Source organism: Plutella xylostella, chromosome 28, assembly GCF_932276165.1.
Source record: "Plutella xylostella chromosome 28, ilPluXylo3.1, whole genome shotgun sequence".
Lineage (NCBI taxonomy): Eukaryota > Metazoa > Arthropoda > Insecta > Lepidoptera > Plutellidae > Plutella > Plutella xylostella.
Genome location: NC_064008.1, coordinates 913,459 through 933,692, shown reverse-complemented (window position 1 = coordinate 933,692; position 20,234 = coordinate 913,459). Strand labels below are relative to the sequence as shown.

The 20,234-nt window shown below is 38.9% G+C and overlaps 4 protein-coding genes across 6 annotated transcripts; 2 read left to right on the top strand and 2 right to left on the bottom strand.

Annotated features, from left to right (window-relative positions):
• Nucleotides 1-26: 26 nt before the first annotated feature.
• LOC125490922 lies at nucleotides 27-5,026 on the bottom strand. The gene is made up of 4 exons (XM_048631431.1): nucleotides 4,882-5,026; nucleotides 2,597-2,773; nucleotides 2,113-2,178; nucleotides 27-372 (listed from the first exon to the last, which is right to left on the bottom strand). Exons 1-4 carry the CDS (start codon nucleotides 4,930-4,932, stop codon nucleotides 136-138), a joined length of 531 nt encoding a protein of 176 aa, XP_048487388.1. The 5' UTR covers nucleotides 4,933-5,026; the 3' UTR covers nucleotides 27-135.
• Nucleotides 5,027-7,514: 2,488 nt separating this feature from the next.
• Nucleotides 7,515-12,294, bottom strand: LOC119694538. 3 transcript variants are annotated; one of them, XM_048631423.1, is made up of 3 exons: nucleotides 11,432-12,294; nucleotides 10,634-10,777; nucleotides 9,598-9,941 (listed from the first exon to the last, which is right to left on the bottom strand). In XM_048631423.1, the coding sequence occupies exons 1-3, from the start codon at nucleotides 11,583-11,585 to the stop codon at nucleotides 9,922-9,924; spliced, it is 318 nt and encodes a 105-aa protein (XP_048487380.1). In that variant the 5' UTR covers nucleotides 11,586-12,294; the 3' UTR covers nucleotides 9,598-9,921. The 3 variants fall into 3 exon arrangements, with proteins under 3 accessions (XP_048487378.1, XP_048487380.1, XP_048487379.1); XM_048631421.1 differs by having other exon boundaries at nucleotides 7,515-10,777; XM_048631422.1 differs by having other exon boundaries at nucleotides 9,802-9,941; nucleotides 10,634-12,294.
• A 40-nt stretch (nucleotides 12,295-12,334) lies between these two features.
• Nucleotides 12,335-13,175, top strand: LOC125490816 (protein lyl-1-like). Its single transcript, XM_048631152.1, has 2 exons — nucleotides 12,335-12,503; nucleotides 13,014-13,175. Exons 1-2 carry the CDS (start codon nucleotides 12,396-12,398, stop codon nucleotides 13,173-13,175), a joined length of 270 nt encoding a protein of 89 aa, XP_048487109.1. The 5' UTR covers nucleotides 12,335-12,395.
• A 473-nt stretch (nucleotides 13,176-13,648) lies between these two features.
• Nucleotides 13,649-19,377, top strand: LOC125490815. The gene is made up of 3 exons (XM_048631151.1): nucleotides 13,649-13,683; nucleotides 14,197-14,232; nucleotides 18,807-19,377. Exons 1-3 carry the CDS (start codon nucleotides 13,649-13,651, stop codon nucleotides 19,324-19,326), a joined length of 591 nt encoding a protein of 196 aa, XP_048487108.1. The 3' UTR covers nucleotides 19,327-19,377.
• The last annotated feature ends 857 nt before the right edge of the window (nucleotides 19,378-20,234 follow it).

The window sequence follows — 20,234 nt, the reverse complement described above, 5'->3', positions numbered from 1 at the left end:
TAGATTGTTAACAATATTATTAAAAATTAAAATACTTAACACAAATTGGGGTTTGGAGTTTTAATGTTACTTTGAGGAAATTTTAACTTATATAGGAGTTTTGAATTATCGCATTTTTATTGACTAATCTTCTCCTTACATTCTGTAAACGTATCCTTGCAATTTTAACTTCATATAGGGCCTGCGTTTAGGCTTTTCAGTCGGATCAGAAGCATCTATTATCGTCCTTCTAGGATCAAAGTCGACCTCTCCCCCGCTTCTAGTGTCGACGTCGACCTCTTCCCCCCTTCTAGTGTCGAAGTCGGACACGATGAGTTGTCCCGGCAGCAGCGGTCCCCCGGACACCGTGTACATCTGCACTGGACCGCCATGCTGGAACAGTTCAAGTGGTATCAGTTCATCGGTTGGAGGACCCCAACACAAGCAAGCTTGTGCTGAGAGTTGTCAAGTAAGTGGGGAACCCGACTGTCAGATGTTTTCAAGCCGCCCGAAGGCCTCTGACTAGGTTTAACGACTGCTGCCAAAGCAGCAACCGGGACCCACGGCTTAACGTGCCGTCCGAAGCACGGAAGCGTCCAGAAAAGAACCACTTGAAATCAGTCACCCATCTATGGCTGACCGTGCCAGTTCGGCTGTCCAATTTCAAAACACAGTAAGCGCCAACTTTTAAAAAAAACGGGTCTTTGATTTATACATTATTTTAGGCGATTCCGCACATTCCTGCATTGTCAGAATATCGAAAAACGGCTTAGAAACGAAAATAAATTTTCTAAAAACCTAGTAACTCCACCCTGCGAAATCAAAAATGCCATTTTAAAACACAGTAAGAGCCACCAACCATTTTAAAACACAGTAAGTGAAAATGACTTTTATAGGTTTTAAAATTGTCAATGGCGCTTACTAGGTTTTGAAATGGTCAGCAAAGGTCAATTTTTGCCCGTTCATTTTAGTAAGTCACAAATGGCATACATTATTACACTTTTTTTCGAAAAAATATCAGATATTCCAGAACCTGTATCTTTGAACCAATGAGACCTAGAGAGGTGAATTAAAAGTAGAACATAAAGAAATTTTGTCTTCTTTATAAAAGCCATAGAGACCTTTCTCGTCAGAACCTTTCTGCTAGCCCTATTTTGCATAAACCAAAAAAAACTCAAACATTGTAAACTAATTTTAGCTCAAAATTTAGGAAATATTGTCTAATTTAAGGCAGCCATAAATAATGTTCGTGTCAGACATGCCTTCTTAATATGGCGATTTGGTTCATTTAGATAAAACTTAAAAATATGCCGGTATTTCAGCTATTACTTAGTGCGGTCGTGTAAAAGTGCTGCAAAATTTGATTTATATTATGTGAAGGATCCAAAACATATAAAAAAATAAAAAAAAACATATAAATTATTACGTTATTATTGCAATTTCAATATACTTTACTTGTCTTAAATTACACAATAATGGCTCTTACTAGGTTATAAAATGGTCAGTGAGGGCGGTTTTAGGGTGAGAAAACCATTTAAAACCTAGTTAGTGTTTTCTTTTGTGCATTACAGCAACAATATTAGTCATATTTAAATGAAATAGTATTGTATGTAAAGCCTAGGTTCTGCCGGTTCTTTTAAGCTTACATTCGTTTAGATATGTATGTATCATAGTTTTACCAGGGCATTGAAATGAAGGGACAAAAACGTTTTTTGGCTCTCCTGAACATTTTGTCTCTTGGCTGTTACTGTGTTTTGAAATTGGACAGCCGAGTTGTTGCTTCAACTCAGTTATCAGTTACGATCACTGAAGCCAGCTCGACTACGGACGCTACGGTGCCTAGTGGTATCAGTTATGCCACGGAAATAAAGAAATACTCAAGTAAGAAGTACAATGGCAATACTCTAGCTATTTTGCAGTATTCGTAGGCAGGTTGTTGCAAAAGCGGTGTAAGGAGAAAGGGGTGACCCAGGAACAGTTTTGAATAGTATAGAAATATAAGCGTTTTTTGATGTTCACGGAAATTTGGTTGTTCTTCTGACTTTTGCTACAGCCTTCAAAGGAGCTACGGATATTACATAATATGATTTTCTTACAAAGTGAAAATGTAATTTTGATTTTTAGATAACTCACCGGATTCGTGGGGGGATAAGGGGGGCGTTTTATTTTATTTTCCCGTAATCCTGCTGCTTGTGCCATCTGAAAACATTTTTGGTTTTTATAACTAAGAACAATATATATTACCATACTACAATACGATATAAATATAATAGGTACTTATTATAATTTAATAAATCATTCTCAAAAAGCTCGCGACCTATCCTGGCCCTGTAGCACAGGGCGCTATTAAGACGTGACAAGAGTTCTCCGTAGCGCTCGCTCTTGAGGCTGCGCGATATGAGTGAGCGCGATGCAAAACTCTTGTCACGTCTTAAGTGCGCCCGTACTAGCCCTTCTGTGAGTAAAAATGAATGTAGGTAATAGCGAAAACCGTGTGCGCTTGCGAGTCACTCCTGACTACCCTTTCGGGTATTACAGTTTAGAGAAATTGAGCATATCAATAAAAAATAAATATGTGGGGAAATTATTATGTAAGGATGGCAAATGATAGTGTTACCCGTAAAAACATAGTTCCAAGGTTTTGCAGTTTTTTTTGCTGTTGTTCCTCAAGGTTCGCATTCAGGCCCTCGTTGGATTGGATCGCGCCGTCATCGCCATCCACTGCATATGTAGAAACTCCGTCGCCACTGCTGATTCCTCTTTGTAATAGTTGATCCACGCTGTATAATGTATCCTGAAAAGATCAATTTGAACTACTTATACTATAATTTAAAATTCTGGTAGGTATCTGTTTTAATAAACTATGGCTACTTTGTATCCTCAAATTCCCACTAAAAAACCTAGTATTACTTATATTATATATTATATTGTGTACAAATAAAGAATATTCTCTCTCTCTCTCTCTCTCTCAGCCTTCTGTAGTCCACTGTTGGACATAGGCCTCTCCTAACGATCGCCACCCCAAACGGTCACCCGCCATCTGCATCCAGCGGCTTCCCGCTACCTTCCGCAGATCATCAGACCAACGGGTTGGGGGGCGACCGACACGCCGTTTGCCGACACGGGGTCTCCACTCCAGAACCTTTCTACTCCAGCGGTCGTCGGCTCTGCGGGCTACGTGGCCAGCCCATTGCCATTTCAGCGTGCTAATCCTTTTGGCTATGTCGGTAACTTTAGTTCTCCTGCGGATTTCTTCATTACGAATCCTATCTCGCAGGGACACGCCTAACATAGCCCTTTCCATAGCACGCTGAGCAACTCTGAGCTTGTGGATAAGCCCTTTGGTGAAGCACCACGTCTCGGCTCCGTAAGTCATCACTGGCAACACGCACTGATTGAAAACTTTTGTTTTCAGACACTGAGGTATGTTTTCAGTGAAGATGTGTCGTAATTTCCCGAACGCTGTCCATCCGAGTTGGATTCTACGAGCTACCTCTTTATCGAAGTTGGATTTACCTAATCGGATCACTTGTCCTAGGTAGGGATACTGATCAACAACCTCGATGGTGACACCTCCTACAGTTACGGGCGATGATGAAACATGTTCGTTCGACATGACCTTTGTCTTGTCCATGTTCATTTTCAGCCCAACTTGTTTAGAGGCATCATTGAGGTCTGTGAGCATTTCGCCCAACTCCTCCAGCGTTTCCGCCATAATAACTATGTCATCAGCAAATCGTAGATGAGAGATATATTCGCCATTGACGTTAATGCCCAGTCTTTTCCACTCTACAAGCTTAAAAACATCTTCCAGTGCACAGGTGAACAGTTTCGGAGAAATAACATCTCCCTGTCTCACGCCCCTTTGCAACTGGATCGGTTTTGTGCTATGTTCGTGTAATCGAACTGACATTGTGGCAGCATTGTACATACATCTCAACACCTCGATATAGCGATAGTCTATATGGCACCGCTGAAGGGATTGAAGCATCGCCCAGAGCTCAATAGAATCAAAGGCTTTCTCATAGTCCACAAACGCTAGACATAAAGGTAGATTATACTCCTCGGTCTTCTGTATAACCTGCCGAAGCGTGTGTATGTGATCTATGGTACTATAGCCTTTTCGGAACCCGGCTTGTTCGGGTGGCTGGAAGTCGTCGAGTCTTTGCTCGAGACGATTCGTAATAACTCTCGAAAACAGCTTGTACACATGGCTCAGAAGTGCAATGGGTCTATAATTCTTCAATAGGGCTTTGTTGTCTTTCTTGAAGAACAAAGTCACTACACTTCTGCTCCATGCCTCCGGGCTTGTGCCTTCGAGTATGACGGAATTAAACAGCCTCCGAAGTGCTATTAAAATCGGTCTACCGCCGGCTTTCAGAAGTTCTGTCGTTATTCCATCATCTCCCGGAGCTTTGTTGTTTTTTAGCTGTTTGAGAGCTATACTAATCTCGTCTAGACTGACGTCCGGAATATCTTCGGTATAGTGTCGGGTGAGTGGCGCTCGGCTGTCGTGAGCACCGCTGGTAATAGGGTTTTGTGTTGTGGTGTATAACTGTCCGTAGAATCTCTCAATTTCTCCCAGAATTTCGGGCACTGATGAAACGGTGTTGCCAGTGTCGGTCTTCAGTTGGGTCAACAGAGTCTGCCGAACAGATCGATCTCTAGCAAAGACTTTGGAGCCCTTGTTATGCTCTATTGCGTCTTGAATGCGCTTGCAATTGTAGCGTCTCATATCGCAACGTCTTGCTTTGGCGATCTGTCTGTTTAGACGTCTGTATTCGACCATATCAACTGAAGACTGCAACCTCATTTCTCTCCGTTCTCTTATGAGACTCAGAGTCCCATCTGAGAGAATATTCTATATTTATCTATCTATGTATATTAAAAGAACTATTATACCTGAGCGGTTATAATAACAAATAGCCATGGCAGTAGCACAAGGACCTCCATTTTCAAAGACTACACTAAGAGTGGTACAGTAAAGTTTATCAAAAATTAATTGTTATTTTTATCGATAGACATTTATTAAGATAGTATTAATTGATTTTCTATATATACCCACTGCGCAGTAAGAATGATTGCTTCTTTTTTACCTAGTAGATAAGTAAGTACATATACATACAGTGAAACTATTAATTCATGAAATTAATGTTTGAGGAACTAAAATTTTCAGGAGCCTGGCACCATTAGAAAAGAAACATAAAAGTCATAACAATTGTTTATGGCAGTTTGCGGTTCGGTGTTTTTTCAATTTTCTTATTTAATTATTAGGATAATCTAGATAAAAACAACTATTTACGCCTGTTTGCAATTAGGAAGAAGAAGAAAAATATTCGTAGTCAAGCTAGGGAAGTTATTTATCGAGTTTATATACAATGTTTAGCGGAACATGAAGCTGGACACATTTTGTCGAATTTGGAGGATGTTTACGCTCGTGCAGCGTCTATGACGGGTATGTAACATTGTACAAATTGTAATAATTCATTTTTTATCAGTACCAACGCTTCATTTATCGATAAATCTAGGTTTAAAGCCCAAGTCGAACATTGTTTACATATCGCTGGTTGTAGGTTTGGGCTGGTTTAAGTTGAGTCAAACTATAACATTTTGATACTTGGAATTATATTTTTTGTTTACTTACTAAATTCCCATTCTGTAACTCTGTATTTCTTAACTTAAGGGTAGTTTCAAATAAGCATTTTTTATTTTATTTTATAGGAGTATCTGAAGAAAACAGTATTTGCTGCTATTTGCTGGTTTATATTCGAGTGAGAGGGAAAAATGAGACTCGCGCCGCTAGGTACAACTTGTCGTGTGTTTTTATTGTTAACTTTTTAAATCTATTATGCCAACACGGCAAAGACAATTTATTCATGTTGCCAACATACTCCCAACGACAAAGTGAGTGGACTGTAAATTTTATAAAACATAGGTAGGTAAGTATGTAAGTATAATGGCTAATGAAAACATTAAATAGAACAAATTGGCATTTTGTAATTACTTATTTCAAACTATAGTTATGTATGGTAGAGTATTATACCTTTACTTAAGATGTAAATTTATTTACATAGATAGAGAGTATACAAAAATAACTTTTTATGCTATTAAGGTAAGTACATATTCAAAATTCTAACATTATAAATTAATAATTAGATAAGTTTTATCAAAAACTATCTGAAATAGTAGGCATACACAACTTAACATAGCTAGTAGAAAAAATAACTTATTATGTTGGTTATTTAGGAAACATATGCCTTTAAAGTAAGTACCTATATATACTCCAACATTATACATAGGTAAGTTTTCTGAAACAAATCTGAAATAATTGGCATAAGTACACAACTTAAATCTAAATTCACAAGATAGATGTGTAATGTGTAACCATAAAATATAATATTTACAAAAGATTGTGCTTACTTTAATCAAATAACTTAGTCTAAATCTACAGGTAAGATACAAATTCTGGTAATAGACGTTTTATGGCGTTTCTTATTGGCCTTTTCTACTTCTAAGGCTCTAACCTTTCCATCTTCACCAGGAAATACCTGTGTAACTCTGGCCATTGGCCATGTCATTGGTGGAGTTTCAGTCTCCTTAAGAATAACTAAATCTCCTACTTTAACATTAGGTAAACTTTGTTTCCATTTAGGTCTATTTTGTAGATTATTTAAATAGTGCTTTGACCAATGTCTCCAGAACTGTTGAGTCAATGCTGTACATTTTTGCCAAAACTTTAGTCTATTCTCAGGTAGATCTGTTATATTCTGCTCTGGAATACAATTAAAGGGGGCACCTGTTAAAAAGTGACCTGGAGTGAGGAATGATAGATCATCAGGATCGGAAGACATTGGTGTTAATGGCCTCGAATTTAACACTGCTTCTATCTGTACAAGCACGGTATACAGCTGCTCATAGGTAAGTATATGAGAAGTTAATACCCTTTTAAGTAGGTATTTTACGCTCTTGACAGCCGCTTCCCACAAGCCTCCGAATACTGGGGAATAACTCGGTATAAAGTGAAAATTAATGCCCATATCAGAAGCCATAGACTGTACTTGTATTTGGTGTTGATTAGAGTTTTGTAAATTATACAATTCCTGTAATTTTTTGTCAGCTGACTTATAAGTACTGGCGTTATCACAGTAGACATCTGTTGGAATATTTTTCCTGGATATAAATCGTTTAAAACTGGCTAAAAAGGTGTCAGTTGTTAAGTCAGATACTAACTCAAGATGTATAGCTTTAACTGCAAAGCAAACATATACAATGATATATCCTTTTGTTATTACTGTGCTTCTAACACGGGATTGTTTTATTAAAATAGGACCAGCAAAGTCCATTCCTACTTTTTCAAAAGGGCGACTAGCATTTACACGGTCTGCTGGCAATGAGCCCATTAGCTGTTGAGATACAGTAGCTTTAAATCTAAAACATGTTAGACATTTGTGTAAAACTTTTTTGACGGTACGCAGACCGCTCACAATCCAATATCGTTGATTTAGGCTACTTAATACAAGCTTTTGACTAGCGTGTAACAATTTTACATGCTCATTTTTAATTATCAACTGTGTTACATATGAATCATTAGGTAAGATAATCTGATGTTTTTGGGCATAAGGCAAAGCAGAATGTTGCAGCCTACCACCGACTCTTAACAAGCCGTCTGCATCCAAAAATGGATTTAAACCTTTCAATGATGACTCAGTTTGCTTTCCTTCTTGTAACCTTTTAATGTCACTTGAAAAGTATTTCATTTGCTCATGCTTTATTATAAGAAGCAAAGCTTGATTCAACTCTGAATATGTTAAATAGTTACATTTTATTTGTTCAGACCTTGTTTTCTTTAGATTGCTTATAAAGCGTTGCACATAGGCAAGTACTCGTTGAGCCTTACTTATAGAAGAATATTTTGTAATGATATTCCCTACAACATCGTTTACCTTCAGCGATGCTGCACAGACCTGACCACCTTCGTTCAACTCACCTGACACTACCTTAACTTCTGGTAAATTACACTTAGCCGCCTCATAGTTAAACTCGGTAAATTTATAATCAGGATCTAACATAAACTTGGGACCGTTAAACCATAGTGGATGTTGCATCAAATCGCATGGGCTGACACCTCTGCTCAGGCAATCAGCTGGATTTTGGTCTGTTTTAATATAAGACCATAGATAATTGTTTGTTAATTGTTGCATTAACTTAATGCGGTTAGCAACGTAAGCATTCAGCTTGATTGGGTTAGTTTTGAGCCAAGCTAACACTACTTGTGAATCACTATGAAGATACACATTTTGAATCTGTAACTCATCTTTTAATGAATCATACACCCTAGCCATAGTTTTAGCCAACAAAAGGGCCGCGTTTAGCTCAAGTCTAGGCATTGACAGATTACTGTTTAGTGGAGTTATTCTAGACTTAGAACAAATCAGTGACATTGATATCTTACCATTTTTATCTGTTGCTCTCAAGTATATAGCACAGCCATAGGCCTTAGCAGAAGAGTCGGAAAAGCCGACTAGCTCAGCATTTGTTTGGTTATCTAAGCACACATTGCGTTTAATTGTAAGCGGCTGCATTCTGGTTAAACTACTATAAAATTCCTGCCACTTAGTTAATATTTCTGGTGGGGGTGCAGAGTCCCAACCTACCTTAGAGATCCAAAGCGACTGCATGATTTCCTTTGCCTGCACAAATAAAGGACCAGCCAGACCAAGCGGGTCAAAAAACTGGCTTATAAAGCTTAATATTTGCCTCTTTGTGGTAGCAGGCTGCTCAAGCATAGGAGCAAATTGAAAGGAATCGTTATTTACATTGAACTTTAGCCCTAGTGTTTTGATCTCCTTCTAAAATTCAAGTTCATCGGAATGCTGCTGTTTCTCGGTGGGTATGTCACTTAAAATTGCACTATTATTAGCACACCACTTGTGTAGATTAAAACTTCCAAGTGAAAGCAAATCAATTAGCTGCCTCTTTATATTAATGATGGTATCGAGATCATTGTGACTTTGTACAATATCATCAACATAACTTGATTGAAGAATTGCTTTTGACCCTAAAGGGAATTCATCTTTGTATCTTATTGCTAGCTCATACAAGCATCGTGTGGCTAGGAATGATGAACTGCGGAGCCCATAGCTCACAGTTTGTAGTTGCAGGCAGCTTATTGGCTCCTGCGGGCTGTCCCGCCATAAAATGTTTTGTAAGGAGCGCTGCTCTGGAGTGATCAGGATGTTTCTGTACATGCGACGTATGTCACAGAGAAAGAAATATTTATGCACCCTAAACCTCAATAAGATGTCAAACATATCAGCTTGTATTACTGGACCAGTTAGCATTAGGTCATTCAGTGACATTTTGTTGGATCCCTTCATACCAGCGTCCATGACGACACGAAGTTTCGTGCTTACTGCGTCAGGTTTTAATACGGCGTGATGTGGAATGAAGTATATAGGATCTTTGTTTAGGTCATACTGACTGATGTCTACACTACTCGCATGGCCTAAGTCAATGTACTCGTCTATGAAACTTTTGTATTCTTTGAATAATGACGGGTCATTATGAAGTTTTTTCTCGAGATTCAAAAATCTTTTTAAAGCGAGACTAAGAGAGTCACCTATATAATTATTTATATCATAGATAGGCACCTTTAATGGTATTGAAACCTCAAATTGCTTGTTTTCTAACTTTACAGTTTTTTGAAAATGCTCCTCGCACTGTACTTTCTCAGACTCATGTTCTGTGAACTCCTGAGGCACACTCTCGCTTTGCCAAAATTGCTTCATTGTGCTGTTAAGATCAGTCTTACAGTCCCTACAGAATAGAGAAACAGCAGAATTCCCATGTGAAAATTCAGGAAGGTTACCTGCCAGAATGTACCCAAACTGAGTATGAACTAGGCGCGGTTGTGCAGCATCGCGGTGGTGGCGGGTGAGCTCTTCAGACTGCGGCAGCAGGGTCTGAAAAAATATATCAGCGCCGAGTAAAATATCTATTTCACTAGGATCATTGCATGTGTCATCTGCCAGCTTGATATTGTTGGGTATATTTAAGTCAGCTAAACTGAACCCACACTGCGGCAACTTGGCTGTTATTGCATCAGTGACTAAGCAGTTTACAGTAACTTTATATGGGTATGCACATGAATACACCTCAGTGGTGATAGCTTGACTTATAGTCTTGCTGGTGTTGGCTATTCCAATCACACCAGTTTTATTTGGCACCAAGGGTTTGCCTAATTGTTTTGCCAACTTACTTGTAATAAAGGATGATTGGCTCGCTGAATCTAGAAGTGCCTTTACAATTATTTTGCTACCACCTCGGCTAACTAATTCTACCTTGGCAGTAGGTAAAAGCACCTGACCGCAGTTATTTGTCCCTGACAACAGGGCTACAGTCTCTTCAGAGTGGTTGTTGGTGGCCTTACGTTGTGGTCCTGACGATTGATGTTGGCTAGGTACTTGTTCGCTATTGTGAATAAGTGTGTTATGACCTAGCTTGCAAATCTGACATTTGAAATGATATTTACATTTGTTTTTGTGGCTATTTAGGCAAATTTTGCACAGCTGTTTAGAATTTACAAATGCTATGCGTTCCTTATAAGAGGCAAGTGTGAACTTAGGGCAGTTAAAAACTTTGTGCTCTGACTTACCGCAGAAGTTGCATGATGCGTCGACAGCTACGTGGGTTGTTTTGGCTTGACTCACTTGTAGAGTAGAACCAGCTCTCATGTTGACCTCTCTGTCCTTCACTGTATTGTCACGAACATTGCTGGACTCCAGTGCAAGTGCCCGTGCTTCAAGAAATTTTATGAAGTTAGTGTAAGTAGGAACAGAAGGTGAGCTTTGTTCAAGATAAAATGCCCTACTATTTAATTGATCAAGCTTCCTACTTAATATGCAAACTAGGAAAGCATCCCAATGCTCAACAGGTTGTCCTAAGTTCTTAAGAGCTGCAACATGCTGCTTTGCCTCACTTATCAAGGTTCTTAAACATTGTACATTTGGCTTAGAGATAGGCTTAATGTCTAACAACTGTGAAATGTGTTGAAATACAATCTTGGACTTATTGTTATATCTGTCATCCAGGATATTCAGACTTTCTTTGTAGCTGGACCCGACGACAGGCATATTCTTAATTAGATCGAGAGCCTCTCCACGCAAATAGCTTCGCAAGTAGAAGAGTTTCTGAATATCCTGAATGTCGGGATCACTGTCTATCATGGCATCAAACATTTCTTTGAAGGGACCGTATTCTAAGTAATTTCCGTCGAATATAGGCAAACTAACATCTGGGAGCTTCACTTTGGAACTGGAACACGAACTTCCCGACTGAGGCTTATTCAAGCGATTCATTGCAATGCGTACCCTCTCCATGCATTCCAGATATGCCTCCTCAGTCGCATCGTCCTCGTCCTCATCAAGCTGAATACAGAGTTCCTCGTACTCACCATATATCTTTATCAGTTTGGCCTCTTTGAGCTTAAGCATTTCAGCACTTGCCAAGTTGAGATTTTCTTGTTGCAGCTTGGCCTTTTGTTTTGTTATGGCGCCCTTATAATAGGCACGCCTCGCAATTGCACTTTTTCGGTCGGTATCTTCCATTATTTAGCGAATTTGTCGAGATTTACAATAGTAATCAAGTAATGGAAACAGAAATAACACAGAAATAATGCCGGTAAAACTTTGAAACAAAACTTCACTTTGCTTTTTTTTTAATGACACTTCTGCCAATGTCACGTCGAGAAACTCGGAATTCGTCTATAGAGATGCAAAGTTTTTTTTTTTTTGAAGAAACTCACGCATGCGCAGTCCGATTTTGGGTTTCCCGCGGATTTGCCGGTTTACCTTACCGCCAAAACGATGGTTATTGACGATTTTGTCGACACGATGTGTAGGTAAACAGGAATTGATGATGACACGATGTGTAGAAATTGTACTACACCCAGACCAGATGCACAGCCTCCGGGATAGTTCTGGATGCAATCTCACGCCTTGAGCCACCTGAGTTTGTTTGCCGCCATGACAAAATTTTGTCCTCGCCGTGGTTGATGTAGCCTTACGACTAACACGGAGCAGCAGTTTTGAACAAACTTTTATGCAGGATCTTTCACTTCCTCACTTTAGGCCAGATGGACCATGAAGAAAACAGTATTTGCTGCTATTTGCTGGTTTATATTCGAGTGAGAGGGAAAAATGAGACTCGCGCCGCTAGGTACAACTTGTCGTGTGTTTTTATTGTTAACTTTTTAAATCTATTATGCCAACACGGCAAAGACAATTTATTCATGTTGCCAACAGTATCGGATAGTACCGTCTGGCATATTTCAAAAGAGGGCTTTATGTCTACTTCCATGCTTTGAATAAAATAACATTCTGTTTTATTCCCCTCTTCTCCCCCCAGTGGCAGTGGCGATGACGTCAGAGCCGGACTCGTGTTCGGAAGAGGAGCCGGACAGCGAGATGCTCAGCGACGACCCGAGTTTCCAGGACAGTGATGACGAGAGACAGATGCGGGCACAGGTGAGGAACTACCATTGTGGCTGGATTTACTGGCCAAGTGTTCTAGTGTCAAAGTCGACCTCTTCTTGCCTTCTAGTTTAAACATTAGCCTCTCCCCCATCCATGTGTTGAAGTCGACCATTCCCTCCCTCTTAGTGTCGATGTCGACCGCTCCCCACATTCTAGTGTCGACGTCCAAAGACAACGTAGTGACGTTTTGTGGAGATTGAGGCAATAGTTGTGGGAATGGTGAGGGAAGATCTTGCAGCCCAAGATCCAGACCCATATTTCATTTCATAAGAATGTTGAAAAGAAGAAGGGTGTCAGCTGCCTACATACCAAATTTCTACAAAATTTCCCCAGCCGTTTTCCCATGAAAGAGTACCAAACATCTATACTCAAAAACTTTCGCGTTTAGGCTCTAGACAGACGGACCGCATTTCAACTGCAATCAAACACGCAGTTGACACGACTCGTCCTTCATATTAGTACGATATGGAAGATCTTCAACTAATCATTTCCCGTCCCCAGTCGGACCTACCCCCCGGCCTGCCTCTCCGAGCGCCCCGCAAGTTGTTCTCCAACTGCCGCGAGCGCTGGCGCCAGCAGAACGTGAGTGGAGCCTTCGCCGAGCTCCGGAGACTCGTGCCCACGCACCCGCCCGACAAGAAGCTGTCTAAGAGCACAGAATAATAACTAGTACCAGGTACAGAAGTCCATCTTCGCAATGGCTATCAAAGAAATATGACTCCATCCCATAAGCAATAAGATCTAATTTAGATCGCGCTCCAGCCGCACACGTTTTTATTTACTTACCTACCAATTTATTTTTGAGGGAATATGCGCCTTATTTCACTGGACTACGGTGCATAATAAGTTATACGTGGTTATACGCATTGAAAAAGAAGCCACCTTAGGGTTGCCTCAGCACCACAGACTACAACGTTTACTAAGCAACGGACTGAGTTTGTAAAAAGAATGTCATGATATTAAAACAAAATAATTTGAATTTAGAATACAAAGCTATTCCAAACTTATTTTCTATTGGAAATGACTAGTTGAAGCTACGGCAATTTCATAATTAAAGACCTATTCATAGATCTATTATTTGAAGTAAAAGTAAAAGAAAGAGGTAGTTCAGTCAAAAAATGTTTTTTTTCTTCATAATGTGTGATAACATTGAGATGAAATTGATCATGATGTTCTGTTTTAGTTTAGTTGAGCACGAATCCCACTCAGCTCACATTTTATAATCGATTCATTAATACATTTTGAAGGTAGTTGTGTCTGTAAATTTAAAACTTTAACGAAAAAAAAAATTGCAATAGACTTTGTTCAACATGGAGAAAAAAAGGGTTTGTAGTTCGTATTAATTTCATTTCAAATAAGGAACGTAGAAGAAATCAATAAAATACTTAGATTAGTTTTACCTGTCAGCATCTTTTAGTAATCTAAAAAATAATAATTATGTAATGTATTTAAGCAATTAAATACGGCACAGTATTTTTTTGCTGCTTTTTTTCTTTTTATGTCCATTTTTCTATTCATAAATTTTAATAAATACCTAAATACGACATTTATAAACTAGTACGAAATAGGAACAAATAGCGCGCGCGTGTATCGTCTTCCGCTTGCGGCAGCCGACTAGATTTGCCCCCTCGAGGCGGCAGGCGCCAGGCCGGCGCCTGCGCCGCCCACGCGCGGAGTGACACAGGCCTGCTAAGAGCGAGATATTGAGGGTCGCCATCAGGTACGAGTACACACGGCAACATCAAATGGTTGGCAGGGCACACTAACGTAGTGTATGTGTGCACACTAACGTTGTCTATGTGTGCATAAACGCAGAAATCGGTTTACACACCAGTAACAAACCACACACACACACAACAACACAAACGAGTTTGTGCGTAGGCAAACGCCCGTATACCAGCTGTGATATAAAAATATCAACCGGTAGTGTTAGTGAAACAGTTATAAAATTGATGTGAAGCAAAATTTCACTACCTGTGTCTATACACTTCGTAGCTCATTGGTTGAATGTTAGACTAATGAAACATATTATTATTATTAAATTCTTTATTGCACAAAGTAAATTGGTACAAAGGCGAACTTAATGCTAGCAGCATTTTCTACCAGTTAACCTTTGGTGATGTTGAAAAAGTGATTGGTAGTGCTTAAGGCTTTGAGGAAAGAAGATGGTTTATATTGAGTACTAAACCGAAATATTAATATCTTAATATATACCTATCTATACAATATAAATATACACATGATACCTAAATAAATACATTACATACATACATAAATACATACATAAAATTACTATCATCATCATCATCACACAGATAGGGATCAGTTAGGCAGAATGTTCTGCTCTTGGAGGTAGTGGAGACGAACTTTAGATTTAAAAAGATCTATAGACTTAGTTTGTCTTATATCCAGTGGTAACTTGTTCCACAAGCGAACCGCTGTCACAGTGAAAGAATCAGAATACCCTGCCGCATTATGCTCTGGGGTACGAAAGAGAAGATTGCGACTTGACCGTTGACATAACTAGGTCGTGAGTTCGAGTCCACGGATGGTTACTCTTAGTTTTATTTAACTTAATTCAAATTTTGCGTTAATTTAAACGCTGTTGAGTATAAAATTAATATATTTGAAACTGACAAATGACTACAAGCTGCATAGCTGTCGACTATTTCTCTTCGCCAAAAATATATGATTCGTTCTTCATTTGAGAATTAAAACCATTCTACCCTCATACAATATGAATAAACGAAATTTGTTTTTAGTTTTAGTGACAATTCACCTCTGCGTCTGCAAAGTGATTCACTTTGTGATTTGTCAATGAGCCGTTTTCCTTGACAGCTGTCAGTTGAGCTTTTGGGTAAGCCGATAGATGGCGTGAAAACGCAGTGTACCAACTGTCAAAAATTACATAGAGAGCAAAGAGTACTAAACTCAGAATAAGAACTCACTAGTTGTGATTAAATGTCGGGTGGTAGCGCGAGCCATCCTTCCGAGGCTCAGACTGCATGTGGCTTGGGATAGTGCTAAGTATTCTGTGAATAGTTCTACCCGCGCCGTCACGTAGTGTTCTTTTCTCTATGCGCGCCGTTTGAACGGGTGCTGCGTGCGAGAACTGATTTTCTATTTTTATTTATTGTATGATCCTAAATAAGATCCCAAAGAAATACTTACAAGACATCACTATCACAAGAGTCACTATCTCAAAAGAGTCACTATCTCAAGTGCACTAACTCTACAGTATCAAGGGAGGAGGAGCAGATAGCTCAACTACAACTCAATTAATACAGAAGAAACACAAGAAAACTGAGAAAACTTGAAAAGAACGACTGTACGCACAATCGCACTGAACGCTGAAGCAACAGTGACATCGACATCATAGAGAAAATAATACTACAATTCTACCTACCTACGTCACTTCACATTTCGTTAGCCTCACAGAATAACATATTGTGATCTGAGTGTGTTCTGAGGGTTTGAAAGTTGGTACAACCCCAGACAACGCCATCTATTTCTCCAAAAAGAAACTTTTTTTTTTTTTAACAAACGCCTCATTTAATTAATTACTCTTCGCAGTCACTATGGAAAGTCACTTAACCATGTTCAAAAAGGCGAAGATAATCGTATTTATATGAACAAAACATTACAATTAGTGAAATCGCAAGACGTTTAACGGTAAGTAACATAGAATTGTAAATATTTTATTTGACTGTTAGAATATTTGTATTTGTATAAGCTAAGTATTTGTTTTTTTTTGTTTGCAGAGGAGAACTGTTCAATTATGGGTTCACCGATACGCAGATTCGGGACATGTAGACAGTAGTCGTCTATACGGATGCATCACCACGCCATCGAAGAAATCGAGAAATCGTAGCTGCACATAGCGCTGATCCGTTCTGCAGCACTCGTTCTACGGCCACAACACATAATCTATCCCTACAAACCGTACGGGTTCACTTGCGTGCTGCTGGGTTGCGGTGTCGGAGGCCGACGAAGAAAATTGCTCTAACCGATCAGCATCGTCGAAACAGAGTGCGTTTTGCGACTGACTATTTTAAACTTTGATTGGTGCAACAATGTGGTGATATTTAGTGATGAAAAGTCCTTTAAGTCAGACAAGGATGGATGGTAAGATATTATGGCGAAAAAGTGGTGAAAATTATAGTTATTTTTATTTTTCCATTTGTATAAGATTTTAGTTATTTTGTTAAATACTTATTATTATTTACAATTTTATGGGTAAGCCAATGTGTTAATGATGTTATTGTTACTGAGGTTGGAATAAGTTATCTTATTTCTAGCTAATTAACATGTTGATTCATATAACTAATGACTTGCCTATTTACTTTAGTAAAACAGCCAGTCCATCCTTTTCTGATGTTTATTATGATTTAAAACTGCTAATTGAAAATTTTCCTTATTAATATAAACTACAACTATGTTTTAAAACGAAAAACAACAAAAACGTAACATCCAATGTTTATGTTACGGCAAGAATAAATTTGGTAATTTTAACACTTAATAACTTGTTTCATTTACTTTCTGTGTTGCTTTTATTCGTATATACTACAATACTATTATTAGCCATATTAAAAAATAAATTAAATCTATAAAAAAAAACAAAAAAGGAATATTGTAAGTTCAGTGGGATTTGAACCACCATACCGATTATTGTAAGTCTTGTATCATACCAACTGAGCCATTCAATCTATTACAATGCATTGCAAAATTTTGCTTCATATCATAAAAACAATGAAACATTGTCACTGGCACAACTACATGCTTACAATATCCGTGTGTGGGTTGCCCAGAACTAAATAATTACGTCGACGTCGCCGACACACACATACACTACCTACGTTAGTGTGCCCTGCCAACCATTTAACGTTGCCGTGTGTACCATAGAATAGAATATGACTTTTTTGAACACTAGCTGTTCCCGCGAGGGTCTATACCATATGTATACCAAATTTCAATCAAATCCGTTCAGTAGTTTTGCGTGAAAGAGTAACAGACAGATAGACAGACAGACAGACATAGTTATTTTCGCATTTATAATATTATATACTAGCTGTTCCCGCGCGTTTCGCTTCGCCTTAAAAGTTTTCCTGTGGGAATTCGGGGATAAAAAGTAGCATATGTTCTTTCCCAGGGTCTTGACCGTATGTATACCAAATTTCATTCAAATCTGTTCAGTAGTTTTGGCGTGAAAGAGTAACAGACAGACAGACACAGTTACTTTCGCATTTATAATATTAGTTTGGATTTGGATAACATAGGTCAGACATACAAAAAGATAGTTGTCGACTACAACAGGTAAGTAAACTCTGGAGTTTTGTGACGCTGTTGCTCTCCTTTCTAAGACCAATGTTGGTAACAAACACAAAGACTAGTCACTAGAAATTTTAGGAAACTACCTCAGTATCTTGTTCAGAGAGGCAGGTATATTTATAAACAAAAGCTAAGAGTGGATATTGAATAGAAACCCGAAATCTCAGGCAATCGCAGGAAGATACATTTAAATTAATATAACCTAACCTAACTTTTTGTGGCTATGTGAATGAAAACTGTGTCTGACACAGGGTTATAGCGCCGCTCTTCTTTTCAGACTTTTCTTACAACTATTATAGGTTTTTATCTATGTCCACCCCAACGACTGTCACATCTTTTCTGGCAGACATAATCTTCCCTTTGCCCATATATGTTAGATAGATAAATTATTTATTTACTTAACACAACACATACACAGGTTACACAGCAAGATTTTTAACATAAAGTTTAAGATTACATAAACACAAAACACTATTAAAAGACATGCAGATAGAAAAGCAACATGTGTATTTATCATGTTAGCAAAAGGGTTCTGACTCAGCATAATACTATGATTATAATTAAATAATCACAGCGCTGGTATTCTGCCAGGACCAATTTTAGTGAGTGGGAGTGGAGCCTCAACTAAACATAAATATGTGTGTAGTAAATATGTAAAAGTGTGTTGTGGTACGTTATAATTATATTTATACTAAAATAAAATAGATATTTATATATTATGTTATGAATGTATGTATATAATAATATGTAACAATAAATTGTGTTAAATGATTATGGGTGTATGCTATGTAGTATGTGTAAACGAATATATTGTGATGTGAGTTTAAGTGATATGTGTGAAAATGATAGCAAGTGATGTGGTAGTTAATTTGCTGGGTGACACCTAGAAAAAGTATATGGCGAAGAGAATGCTAGAACGTAAGCTACGCAGCCTGCTTTTGTTCATTATGTATATTCTTATTACAGATACATCGGTCTTCTATGCGAGGTGCTCGAGTGGCAGAAAGCGCATTCCATCTCCACTAACAAAGAGAACAACTCCTTAGCAATCAAATGCGAATCACCTCTTAGCCCATCGCAGAACCTACGCAGGAAGTACAAACGACCTTATTGCAATGATGATGAAGGTCCAAAACCGAAAATCTTTCTCGAAGGCGCTAACGACTTTCCGAAATTCGGCAACGAGGAAAATGAAGATGGTTCGCTCTTCAGACGCTACCAAAGTCGAGTGGTCCAAAACAAAATGGAGCACTATAGGTTCCTCAGAAGCTCTTACTATTTCCCAAGATGGCGCCATCCCCTGCCGTTAAGGAACTTGACAACTGACAGGAATGGAAACAACTTGCTCATGATCGCTCCAGCGCAAAATGGGACGAGCAAACCAGATAATGGGGTTGTGAAGTATTGCAACGGAACTGCAGATGTTGATAAGTCTCTAGATAAAGACAAAGGTGACAATAAGGATGGGATGAACAAAATGACTTAGTTTAAGTCAATATTTTTTGCAATACTATAATTTAACCGTGTTTACCGACATATAATTTAAGAGTGTTTTTTTTATTTATTTTACCGATATTTTGTTATTAAAACGTAGCTATAGATTGTTAACAATATTATTAAAAATTCAAATACTTAACACAAATTGGGGTTTGGAGTTTTAATGTTACTTTGAGGAAATTTTAACTTATATAGGAGTTTTGAATTATGCAAAATAAACGTATCCTTGCAATTTTATCATCATATAGGGCCTGCGTTTAGGCTTTTTAGTCGGAGGAGAAGAAGCATCTATTATCTCCCTTCTAGGATCAAAGTCGATCAATAGCTCCCCCTTAGTGTCGGCGTCGACCTCTCCCCCGCTTCTAGTGTCGACGTCGACCTCTTCCCCCCTTCTAGTGTCGAAGTCGGACACGATGAGTTGTCCCGGCAGCAGCGGTCCCCCGGACACCGTGTACATCTGCACTGGACCGCCATGCTGGAACAGTTCAAGTGGTATCAGCTCATCGGTTGGAGGACCCCAACACAAGCAAGCTTGTGCTGAGAGTTGTCAAGTAAGTGGGCAACCCGACTGTCAGATGTTTTCAAGCCGCCCGAAGGCCTCTGACCAGGTTTAACGACTGCTGCCGAAGCAGCAACCGGGACCCACGGCTTAACGTGCCTTCCGAACCACGGAAGCGTCCAGAAAAGAATCTTAAATCAGTCACCCATCTAATGGCTGACCGTGCCAGTTGTTGCTTCAACTCAGTTATCAGTTACGATCACTGAAGCCAGCTCGACTACGGACGCTACGGTGCCTAGTGGTATCAGTTATGCCACGGAAATAAAGAAATACTCAAGTAAGAAGTACAATGGCAATACTCTAGCTATTTTGCAGTATTCGTAGGCAGGTTGTTGCAA